General features: G+C 39.6%; 1 protein-coding gene across 1 annotated transcript; it reads left to right on the forward strand.

Moving 5' to 3' along the window:
- The first annotated feature begins 688 nt into the window (after positions 1-688).
- ALAS1 (5'-aminolevulinate synthase 1) lies at positions 689-12,185 on the forward strand. The gene is made up of 11 exons (XM_053468760.1): positions 689-827; positions 1,498-1,710; positions 5,329-5,505; positions 6,789-6,932; positions 7,375-7,597; positions 8,236-8,420; positions 9,342-9,521; positions 10,028-10,192; positions 10,569-10,837; positions 11,170-11,332; positions 11,987-12,185. The coding sequence occupies exons 2-11, from the start codon at positions 1,515-1,517 to the stop codon at positions 12,145-12,147; spliced, it is 1,863 nt and encodes a 620-aa protein (XP_053324735.1). The 5' UTR covers positions 689-827; positions 1,498-1,514; the 3' UTR covers positions 12,148-12,185.
- The last annotated feature ends 370 nt before the right edge of the window (positions 12,186-12,555 follow it).

Consider the following 12,555-nt stretch of genomic DNA (forward strand, 5'->3'; position numbering starts at 1 on the left):
CTCGTGTGCATTTGTTAGGAAGGTGAGCCATAAGTCTGCGGTAGTAACTCGGGCTCTTGGCACCTGGGACTCGCTCAGAGGTCCTGTCCTGCAACCTCATAAGAATCGGGGGGCCACGCAGGGGCACTGTTGCCAGGCAGATTGCGGTGCCACAGGCATCTATCCCTCTTGCCCCAAAGATGTCAGTAATGCCAACGTTTCCACCCCCCTACATCCTCCACACCTGCTATACTCCATACCAGGGCTGCACTCCTCTACTTCTTGGGGGCTTCAAAACAGGTCAAGAATTCTGTGTTCTTGCCCTAAAACTTCATTTTTAATAGAGATATCTGTGCTCAGCCTGGGATATCCATAAATTGTGGCCCCTTACAAGAATTGCGAAGCCCTTGGCCCCTGGGTACATTACACCAAGGCATTGCTACAACAAGAGGCTGGCACTTGAAGAGCCCTTCCTCAGTCAGGGTCCTCAGACGCTACCGGGTCTTTAACCCCCCTCTTCCAGTAGTACGTGTGGGAAGGAGAGGGGGGCGTGGACAGGGGGACTCAATGACGTCTCCAATCGCGTGCATAACTCAGAAAAAAATGGTCACGGTAAATGGGCGGGATCACCTCGTTTCGCAACAGCAGCGAGCCTCAGGATTGGCCGGTTACGAGGGAAGGACTTTCATTGTAGCCAATAGAGGGACAGAGCCTTTCTACCGTCTGGGAAGACATCGGCCGGAAGACCTTTCATTACCAGGTGACATTGCCGTGAGCTCGGGCAGTACTGAGATCGGACCGGAGGACCATCGTTCAGTTACATCAGCTGGCTGTCATCACCTTTGCGAGTAAGTTTCTCCGGGATTTACGGCAGGGGAAGCACAACTATATACCGTCCTGTGTGAGAGCGCTGAGCAATTCGCATTAATAATAAGACAAGTTATGTGTATTAGTAGTGTGTCTATAAGTGTTCACAATAATAATAATTTTATTCTGAACAACTCAGTATATAACTATATATATATATATATGTGTATATATATATGTATGTATATGTATATATATATATATATATATATATATATATATATATAGTTATATATATATATATATAGTTATATTTTATAATATATATGGAACTTTCCATTTTTCTCCCTACTTTTCTTTTTACAGACTTTTTTAGAAATATATATATATATATATATATATATATATATACATGTGTTCACAATTTCCACCTGTGTCGAAGGACTAAATATTATTTACATACATTGTAAGGGCAAGTCAGGTGACTTTGCCAATATTACATACTATAATTATTATTTTCCGGAATAAAAATGTAATCGTTAGTTAAATGGCAGTATGTTGAGTCTTGATCCATTATTATCGTTTCACAAAGTACTGAAATTGTTGATTTGAGCGACTAGTAATCTGTCAACGAGTCGGTATAACCCCCCCCATGTCCTCTTAAGGCCTGATACTTTTTGTAATACCCAGTTTTCCTCTCTTTTGTTACAGAAACTCGTTGGATCAGAATGGAGACCATCGTCCGTCGCTGTCCTTTCCTCGCCAGGGTTTCTCAGACCTTCCTGCAGAAAGCTGGCAAGTCGCTGACTACGTACGCACAGAACTGCCCTGTGATGATGAGTTCCAAGCCATTGTCAAGCGCCCCGTTGAGCACCTCCGCTGTGCATCGCCAGGAGGTCAAGGAGACGTCTTCCGATGCCAAGAGTAAGGTTTTGATCTGTACTCCATTCTGGAAGTTTCTCTCTACTAATATTGTATGACCATATTTTCCTCCCTGTAGTGCTTTGGATAGCTTAAACTGCCCCCACACATATATCTCTGTTATCATTCTCTAATCCTTCTTTCCTCCGCCTATTGCTAACCAGAATCTATACGGGTGAAATGGGTGTGGGGCGCGCTTTCAGCCTCCTTTCACCTGCTACTGAGTTTATTTTCTTTTTGAAAATATTTTTATTTAAAATATCCAATATTGCTTCTGCAATGCTAATGGGACCTTGGAATGTTTTATACAGAGGAATCTATAGAGTTTTGTTGAGTAGCCTGCCTGTCTATTACATGATTGTAGGGTTGTTGTTTATTTTAATATTTAATAAAAGTTATCGCCTGGTGTCTTAAGCTCTTAAAGGACACAGGTTGTTTTTGATCCTCACCTATTGCTACATTAGGGAACTCCTCTTGGACAGCGTCACGCAAGAAAATTGGGGGAGTTAATCCAGAAACGAGTAATGATAATATAATTTTACACACAGAGATGAACAAATATATTGTGCAACAATTAACCTTTAGTGATCCTTTCAGTGCATATTCTGTACTAATGCCTCTCTAAAGATGATCACAGATAAATTAATCATTTTGGGTACTGCTTCAAAGTGATTGTGAAAGTTATAGGGACCTGCTGATGGACTCTGGGATTTCACCGAAAGACCTACTAGAGTTCTGGGCCCACAGGCTGGCAATCGCTTTTGGGCATTGAAAGAATAGCTGGTATCACTAACAGATAGGAGAATAAGTATCATGATTGCTTGCGATTTATCATCATGGAGCCATAATAAAAATGACAGGAAATTGTTTTGCTTTCCAGTAACTTTTTTTTTCTGTTGCCCTTTCGACGTTGAGCCTTGGACCGTTCTGTAAATTACTGATAGCTTCTGCCCTCATCCTGTAGGGAATGTTCTCGTTCATTGGCAGGGCTGCTTTATCTACGTTGGGACTGCAACTCCCACTATCCACTAGAATCGTTGACTTTTAACTTTTGTGGACAGCTGGGGTGTGAAAATGACCCTGACTTTGTACAATCAATTCTGTGTTTTATCTTTGATTTTCAAAACCCAAAGCCTTGAACTTTTCATGTTCTGCTCTGTAAAGTACAGATTAGACCAACCTTGGGTTATTTTGGATTGGATTAATAACTGTTAACACAGAGATAATACTGTTTTTATAGCCTCTGCTGCAAATTTATAGGGTAGGAGGCTTCTAGCTACAGAACGAGAAACATTTGTAGGTTTTATGTTTCAATAGGACAGATGTTTGCAGGTTCAAGATAGTAACATAGTAATTCAGGTTGAAAAAAGACCTTTGTCCATCAAGTTCAACCCTACTACCCATCTTTCCAAAAGAAGGCAAAACCCCCCAATTATTGTTAGAATTTTGCCCCAAGACATTACCAGTCTAGTGTAGTGTTTCAGTAAAGCACAAATTGCCTTAAAATATTTAATAGACTTGGCTTATGAATAAAAGCACAAAAAAACTTTTCAATCCGAGTCAATCGTCTGCCTTCTAGAACGAAGGCGAACAGACTGCTGGAAAAAAAAGATACGGCTTTATTCGTGAACAAAACACCCAATGATTTATTACTAATCAATTATTAGATGTGAAGAAATACATTTTTATAATTACCAACCATATAAAGGGAGGAAATTTGATCTTTAAAGATGGATAACGACCAATATAGAGCAAAGCGGCTAATCCTGACAATAGGAAACTCCCTAAGAGATGGGGAGAACCTATAAAAGCAAAACAAAAAAATGTAAAAATAAATTTAATGTATATAAAAAAAACCACATACATAATACAATAAACTGATTACAAGGAAGTAAATAGACAGAATAATGATACACAAAACAATATATGTGTGTATATATAAATATATATATATATATATATATATATATTCAAATAATTATAATAATGAATATAGGATAAAAATAATCCAAATAATTGAAGAAAAACTGCTAAAAAGACACTCCTTTAGTACAAACTAGGAGTAGCAGACAAGCAAAATAGTTACTCCCCGCTGAGTTGTGCTCGACCAGGCTGGCGCCAAATAAAAGCCGCCTTTGTGTATTATTATTCTGTGTCTAATATTATTATTATTATTATTTCCTTTTTTGTAATCAGTTTATTGTGTTATGTATGTGGGTTTTGTTTGTATATATAAAAATGATATATATATATAAATGTATTTATTTTATCGGTACTTAAAGACGGGTAAAAACACCGTAAATTCCACAAAAGAAGATTTGGTAAAATGTTTTATTTCGTAACCAAAGGTAAAGACTGCAAATCTGGTTAAAAGTTTGAAGAGTAAAATGATTGCCACGGCAACCGGTGGAATTGTCCAATCAGCAGGTCCGTTTCATTGGTTAAATGAATCGGGTGCTGGGGACATTGGGAATAAACGGTTAAGAGGACCGGGTTTATGTTTGATGGCGCCCGTATCATGTTGATGTGAAATGTCTCTGTAGAGGCCTGATAGTTCATTCCAACCTTGCAAGGTCACTTGTGTTTTCTGAGAGGTGAATCAAGTTCCGTAGAGAATAAAACCCTTGAAACTAGAGGAAAGGTGAGGGCTCAGCTCATTTTACACCCAGCGAGGTGTGGCTGAAAGCAGCCTCTCAGGGCAATTAGTTACCCTTTAACTCTTCCTCTACCAGGATACCAACTCTGTTGCCCATCCAGTGCTTCGTTCCATTCTTATCCAGATTATCTAAGCAGGCGAATGGGTTTATCATTTTCAATAGCTGTGCTAACTCGATTTCTGAACTTTACCCGTAACAAATAAAACCCTTGAGCTCTAATAAAGTAAACAGGGAGACTGCTGAGGCAACGTGACGGAGCTTCAGGTCAACCCAGTTTTTTGGCTTGGAATAATTAACAGATTATATTTATTTAATAAAGTAAATAAAACGTCTGCAATGAATCCATGCTGATCCGCCTCGTCTCTGATCTGTTCTAATGAAAGTTTTAGACGGGTGAGATAATATAGCAGACGTGTTGCAGAGGGAGAAGTACAATTGGGGAGGAAATTGGGATTTTAACACCTAGTTATGGACTGTGGTGACTGCCGTTAACGACGTTATGATACTGCAGCGCAAACAGATTTCAGTTATAAGGAACATATTGCAAGCTGTATATTGGAGCAACGTCAATGTTGTAATCGGTATAGAAACTGTTACTTGTGTTTAAAAAAAAATAAAAAAAAAAAATATTTGGGAAATGTGGCTTTCCTCATGACCCTTGTTTGCAAAATCTTTTAAACTACGCCTTCCCTTGTTTGTTCTGACATTATACATGTTATTTTGTCTGTAATCACAATACAGGATGTGTACGTTTTTGTATAAACATAGATATCATACTATCCTACTCATATTTAAATATCGAAGAGGCCTCCCTTTTGGGGCAAAATATTTGCTTTTGTTAAAACGACAAAAATCCAACGCTGTATACGCAGACGTGCGCAGCTCCTATAAACTTATCGCTTTGTGCTTTGGTTGCTTTCACTAAACGTGGCGTGCTAACAAAATAAACAAATTATTCTTTCAGAGCTGCCTAATGCCAACATCCAGCCGCCAGCAGATCACGCGGGACCCGCGAGCGCCCAGGCCGCGTCTAAGTGCCCTTTTCTAGCAGCCGAGATGGGCCACGAAAAAAGCAGCGTCTTCCGGAAGGCCAGCCTTGCGTTACAAGAGGATGTGCGTGAAATGCAGACGATGAGGAAAGGTATGTTGTGTGCTGTAAATAATAGGTTGGTTGGAGATTTTTAAATGAAATCCACATGTTGGTGGAGCTGTTGGTCAGGCAAAACTTTAATCGGTGGAGCGTAAATTTTATTCTGGTCAGCATTTTGCAAAACCGTTCAGCTGTGCTGTTTGATAAAGGTCTTCCACCTAGACAAATCATCACTCAAGTCTCACTCCATTCATGGTTTTTAAATGCATAGGAGCAACATATAGTATAGGACTTTTAACTTTATGTTAACTATATGTATAAGAGCAAACCCTACGGCAACCACCTCTTGGGGTCCAATGTGTTGGGTCCACTAAAGGGCGAGTTGGCTGGAGAGCTTGCCGGAGAGTTATGTTCTTAACTTACTATGCATAATGAAGGGCCAAAACTGATGCGTTTATCCAGCAAGAAGGACTGAACTTGGTCAGTGGGTGAGGTACACTGAGGAAATTTAATAATCCCGCCCTTCATAATCCAAAGTGAAGTCTTCAAGGTTAACCAAAACTCTCCTGCAAACTCCTTTCCCTTTAGTGAATAAACCTTTGAGTCACTTGAAATAATATAGCTCAACAAAGGTGATGGCTAAGCATTTTCTTAGTAGGCTTTGAGCATTTTAAGTCATCAGTGGTAAGTTCAGCAGAGTAAGTGGAACATCTCATTTGCTTGACTCTAGCTCTTAGAACCCAGCGTCACACATACCCGGCGTCTGCTTTCGAATTCGTTGCTACGTGTCTTTATCCTAAGGCCTGTATTTTACAGTCATTAAGATCTTTATGTCCTTTAGAGGAGGTGGTAAAAAAACCACGATCGCTTCAAGGTAAAGACACGACTAATGTGATGGGGCAGATTACAGGCTTTCTTGTGATAATATTTTAAGAACCCAAATTATATTTTAGTCTAAGGAGGATACAGAAAGTCTATTGTGTGTTACAACATGTTACACGTATCGTAGGTTGAATCACTCCTTTGTTACAGGGAAATTGTGACATAGGTTCTCAAGAAATTAACATTGCATCAGCGCTTCCTATTTATAGGCCAATAAAATGTATTAAACTTGTTTTTTTTTTTTTAAAGTATTTTTGAATTTATAAGCGAATTTATTGTGAGGATATGGGGCAATCTAGGTGTTTAGTGTCTTGTGGTTATATCGGTTTGTTTTTACTAGCTGTTAATGCCGTAGAAATAGACCACGAGATCCCTGGATTTTATATAGGTGATATTTAATTATACAAACGGCGTCCTATAAAAGTGTTTGTTTGTTTTTGCTTGTTCCTTAGATTTCGGCGATCCGGCACAAGAGTCTGGAGCAGGGACGGCCAACGTGCATAAGAAGATTAACGTGCTGGAGAAATTCCAAGAGAAGGTGCTAAGTCAGAAGCCCGAGCTGGTCTCCCACCTTCTTCAGGATAACATGCCCAAATGTAAATATTACATATCTTATATTCTGTCTCTCTGTCTACTAAAGGGCGTTTACGCCTCGTGCGTTGCATCACTGCTTCGCTAATTAATTAATGTCAATGAAACCTGACTGTAATTAGATGGAAGTCTGTAATTAAATATTCCAGATTTTCCTATCTTACTGGGTCATCCTTCCCTACTGGCTTTGCTTGCTTGTACCTAATTAAGCTGTCCTAATGATGTGGAAGCTTGCATGTCTTGAGTGCTTCTCATCTTACATGTCTTCGGTGCTTCTAGAGGAAAAAAAAGAAAAAGGGTCGTGTTCTTAGGGTATCTCCAGAAACTTCCACTCTGCAACTTCCAACTAACAGTCTTGTCGCTTTTAGTTATCTTTAGTGACGTTAAATACTTAAGGTGACTCTTGCTTTTGTCATTCATAATACTTATCCCCCCCCCGTATTCCAGCTGTACGCACGTTCCAGTACGACAAGTTCTTCGAGAAGAAAATCGAAGAGAAAAAAAGTGACCATACATACAGGGTCTTCAAAACTGTGAATCGACGCGCGCAGGTCTTTCCGATGGCCGACGACTATTCTGACACTTTGACCAGTAAGAAAACCGTCTCCGTCTGGTGTTCCAACGACTACCTTGGAATGAGCCGGCACCCTAAAGTTGTCGAAGCTGTTATGTAAGTGTTTCTGTAACACTGTAACTTCTTGCGTTTGTGATTATTTTTTATATATATATACCGTTTGTCTAGGGAAACAAAGCAGATGTGAACTTTGTTACTTAGCTACATGTTTTATTCGCTAAGCCGGACAGCGCCAAATATTCCATTTGCATTGTTTAGTGGCTACCAGTTCCAGAGGCTTAGTGCGATCTTTTGCGTTCTTGTGATTAACGGTGTTAACATTGTGTATGAGTCAACGTGACATAACTCCAGCATTATTTTCTGACCTAAATGTAGTCCTTTCCGTCCACGTGAGTAATGGAATAGGTGGCCTAATTCTACAAAGCATTGCCTTTCACTATGAGATTTGCTTTGTAATCTCGGTCACTGCTTTGCCGGCGTTCTCTCAATGCCCTCTCATATTTCAACTCGTCTGAAACACGATGTGGCTTCCTATTAAAACCAGTTCTGAGTAAATCAGAATGAGAAGGAGGTGCAGGTTTAGCCCCTACAGACTTGCGTACTGGAACAACTAGGGTGATGGAGGAACCCAAGCAGTATTTTTTTCCCCCCTTTTGTTTTAATTTATATTGTCTGACACAAAGAAAGATGTGTGTTGAAAATTATAATTGCAAATATAAATGTTTTTTGTGTAGGGAAACACTAAAGAACCACGGAGCAGGAGCTGGTGGAACCAGGAACATCTCCGGGACAAGTAAATTTCATGTGGATCTAGAACGCGAATTGGCCGATCTTCACGGGAAAGATGCAGCCTTGTTGTTTTCTTCATGCTTTGTGGCAAACGATTCCACACTTTTCACTCTGGCCAAAATGTTACCAGGTAATAAAAAAAAAAAGATCTCTTGATCAAAACGAATCATAATTATCGGGTCAGTTAAGGACTGGGTTGTTAGATCCAACAACAAACTGTTTTGATTGTGTTTCAGGAATATTTCTAGGCGATTTACCATAGTGGGTACATATGTTACGTTGGCTTTAGTTGCTAAACTTCACAAGGTGTGTCTCTTATTACATATGGGGCCAACGTTATGTAAATACTCAGCATTGGTAAACTTGCTTGCGGAACAAGGAAGTTTGAAGTTCCCTGTTGTGTTCTGCTATTTTTAGTTATTTAATTTTCCTTATTTGTTAACTGCGGTGCTTTCCATTTTATTCTCTACCTACATATCATAAATTGATTTCCTTGTTTCCGCATCCTGGTTCAAAAGAACTTATATCTTAGGGGTGTATTTGTATGTCTTCTATAACTTTTGTCTCGACATTCCAGAAAGTGAATGCATTTGTGCTTTGTGGTCTTCAACATCTAATCTAAGGGGGCAGGGGCCGGGTAATAAAGAAAAAAAATAAATAGCTGTAGAATTGAAATTTGGAATTTAATTTACTATACTCGCCTCGCAAAGACCCCTTTACTGAATGATTGATAACCTAATACTAGTGATGTATCACCAAGACACTGCTACTTAGCTTTCTTCTTAATGGGTGCAATGGGCATCTTTAACCCCTTAAGGACAATGGGCGGTCCCTAAACCCATTGAAAACAATGTGTTTTGAGCCCGTACATGTACAGGCTTTGTCGTTAAGGGGTTAAATATAATTTATACCTGGGATGAAGATTTATGGAAATAATTCAAAGTAAGTCTGCTTTATATAAAGTGTTCTCTAAAGCTTTACTGTAACATTTTTTGTAATAAATGAGCATTTTCTTTTTAATCATCGCATTGTCTTGACCTACTAAATGCAGGATGTGAGATATACTCTGATGCTGGGAACCATGCCTCAATGATTCAAGGGATCCGCAACAGCAAGGTGCCCAAATATGTCTTTCGTCACAATGACGTGGGCCATCTCCGTGACCTTCTGAAGAACTCTAATCCGTCCACCCCCAAGATTGTGGCCTTCGAAACAGTCCATTCCATGGATGGTAAGTGCTTTTTTCTTAAGCAAGAAGAAGGAAAAGAAAATAGAATAATATCTGTTACAAAGATTTGTAGATTAAGTTCAGATAAACTAGAACATGTTGGCTTCCCATAATCTAATACAACATTACCGTCTGAATGTCTGTTCTCTTTGCAAGTACCCTTATTAACATTAATTAACATTCATTACATGAAGTATTAAAAGACTCAGTAGTTCCAAGCTCCTTGATTTAAGGGGCTAAAAAAAAAAAAAACAATCCTCAGTAAATTTCATGGAATCCAAAATTATGAAAAGATTTTGTGTTAGTGAGGGAGATAAAAATTGCTGGTTCTTAATATCCCAACTACTTCACAGTTTTAAAAGTCAGAATAGGTGAGGCGTGGACTGTAGGTTTTAAACAATGCCGTCTGTTCTATTGTTGTGTACACCCACCTTGCCATCTTTATTTGATTACTTGAGTATATTGCTTCATTGCACAATAAAAATGTCTGAGCTGTTGACCTCTTACAGGTGCCGTCTGTCCTCTGGAGGAAATGTGCGACGTGGCCCACGAATACGGAGCGATTACATTTGTTGATGAAGTTCACGCTGTCGGATTATATGGTGCAAGAGGGGGTGGGATAGGAGATCGAGATGGTGTCATGAATAAAATGGACATCATTTCAGGCACTCTAGGTATGAGCAAACCTTAACCTAGTCTATTAAAACGTTGTGACTGGTTCAGTACTTTTCGGGGCTTGTTGAAGGAGGTGCTCTGCTGCGAATTCCATCCATAGATAATGATGATTGCATTCAATGTATGTTGGCAGGAGAGCGTTTAATCCAATTACAGAATCTTATTTCCTCTGCATATGTGAAAGAATGAAATTTGAATGTGTCATACACATTTTAGTGCTGTCCATCTTTTTACCTCGGCAGTACTCCATACTCCATCCCTTGAGGGCCACATACACACAAGACTTTCAGAATGATCTTTAGCACATTGCTGCATGTATTAATGCACATATTAACAGTTTCTGAGTATACTAAAGTTCCTTTCTGCTTTTACCAGGGAAGGCATTCGGCTGCGTCGGGGGATACGTTGCAAGCACCAATGGTTTGATAGACACTGTGCGATCCTATGCCGCAGGCTTCATCTTCACCACGTCCTTACCACCCATGCTTCTTTCTGGTGCCATTGCATCTGTGAAGACCTTGAAGAGCGAAGAAGGTCAGGCTCTCCGTCGGCAGCACCAGCGGAACGTTAAACTGCTGAGACAGATGCTTATGGATGCTGGTCTCCCGGTGGTGCACTGCCCAAGCCACATAATCCCAATCAGAGTAAGTTTGTTTTCTCAAGCTCCTTATGTAAAAAGTTCCACTTTAGATCTGTCAATAACGAGGCAAAATCGGTCATTCCATCCAGTGCCCAATTCAGGTGTTAAGATCAATGAAATGTAATGTAATTGTTGGTAAGTGTGTAGAATTCTATCACAAATACCCACTTTTTATAGCAGCTGGTGTTGGCCCTCCAATTATGTCGATAATTTTGTTGCGTGGGACATGTGTATGTTAAAGGGCTGAAATGGATAAAAGCAAATATTTTGGCCTTCACACAAACTCTCCGATATCCAAGCAGTGGCGTGTTTGTAATGTTTAGCTTTTTCTTCTAGGTTGCAGATGCTGCCAAAAATACCGAAATCTGCGATAAATTGATGAGCAAATATGATATATATGTTCAAGCCATTAACTATCCCACCGTTCCACGTGGAGAAGAACTTTTAAGGATTGCACCCACCCCTCACCACAACCCTCAAATGATGGCCTATTTCCTGGGTAAGATTTCTTTCTGAGCATTAAAACTGATTGTGGTTTGATTCTGTAGCCATTTTCAGTAAATCAGACACATAGACCTATGGGAACTGTTCATTTTTGGTAATTCCCCAAATGTAGAAAAAGGGCAGTTTTCTTGCAGGGGTTGGTTTTTTTTGTAGTCAATCAACATCTAGAAGCTTAAACCATTTATTTACCCTTAAACCTGTACTCTGTCATCACTGTATATTATGACGGTTCAACACTGGTGAGCACCTGCTGCAAGAAGAACTTGGCTGGCCCTGTACGATCTATACTTAAATCTCCAAGGCTTCTCCAAGGTCTATTAACCTTTGAACTATACTTCTTGCTGGAGAAACCTGCCTGTGTTGGTCCTTCATAATGAATAGTCCACCAAGGGAGCTGAAACCACAGCCCTCCCTGTTGTGTTTACACCTGATTGTGTAAGCATGATAACGGATCTGGCTTCCTCATTCCTAAACTGTCGGCGAATGAACCACAAATGCTTTTTGCAATCGTCTGTTTCTCCAGAATACTTCCTGTCCCTAAACGTCCCATGATAGCAATCTAGGTCTGATACAGCCCTTCAACTCGCGTATGTTGATGTACTGCTTTTGTTCACTATACTAACGTTTTAAAATATCTATCTTCATGCAGAGAAGCTCCTGATCACCTGGAAGGAGGTCGGCTTGGAATTAAAACCTCATTCTACCGCAGAATGTAACTTCTGCAGACAGCCGCTGCACTTTGAGGTTATGACCGAAAGGGAGAAATCCTATTTCTCGGGTTTAAGTAAAGTGGTATCTGCACGTGCCTGACGATACCTAGATTTTAATTAGTCAAAAAAAAAAAAGAATGTATTCACACATTTATATAGTACAAAAGCAGATGGGCTACGTAATTTCACTTTACGCTTTCTGTGGAGATATTATTATTATTATTATCGTATCTTTCATTCTAAATGTTGTATTAGAAAACCACTATTTGTCAATAAACCCGGTCGCTCTAGTCTTATGGTTGTATTCTTTTAAATAAACATTTCACAGATGAAGCATTGGTTTAAAAAGGGAAACGGCCCCCCATGAGGTGTTTAGGGGCTGTTGTCCGGTGTATAAATAAATACTATGTTCTCCATGTCATCCACATTATTAATTGGCCAGTATGTTATATCTGGCTGTTTGCAATGTACAACTACATAGGTAAGGGGAATTCTTGACTATATTCAG

Source organism: Spea bombifrons, chromosome 6, assembly GCF_027358695.1.
Source record: "Spea bombifrons isolate aSpeBom1 chromosome 6, aSpeBom1.2.pri, whole genome shotgun sequence".
In the NCBI taxonomy this organism is placed as follows: domain Eukaryota; kingdom Metazoa; phylum Chordata; class Amphibia; order Anura; family Pelobatidae; genus Spea; species Spea bombifrons.

Coding starts and splice junctions, on each gene's coding strand:
- ALAS1 (XM_053468760.1), top strand. CDS start 1,515: ATGGAGACCATCGTCCGTCGCTGTCCTTTCCTCGCCAGGGTTTCTCAG. Junction 5,506..6,788: donor AATGCAGACGATGAGGAAAG/GTATGTTGTGTG, acceptor CTTGTTCCTTAG/ATTTCGGCGATCCGGCACAA. Junction 8,421..9,341: donor TCTGGCCAAAATGTTACCAG/GTAATAAAAAAA, acceptor TACTAAATGCAG/GATGTGAGATATACTCTGAT.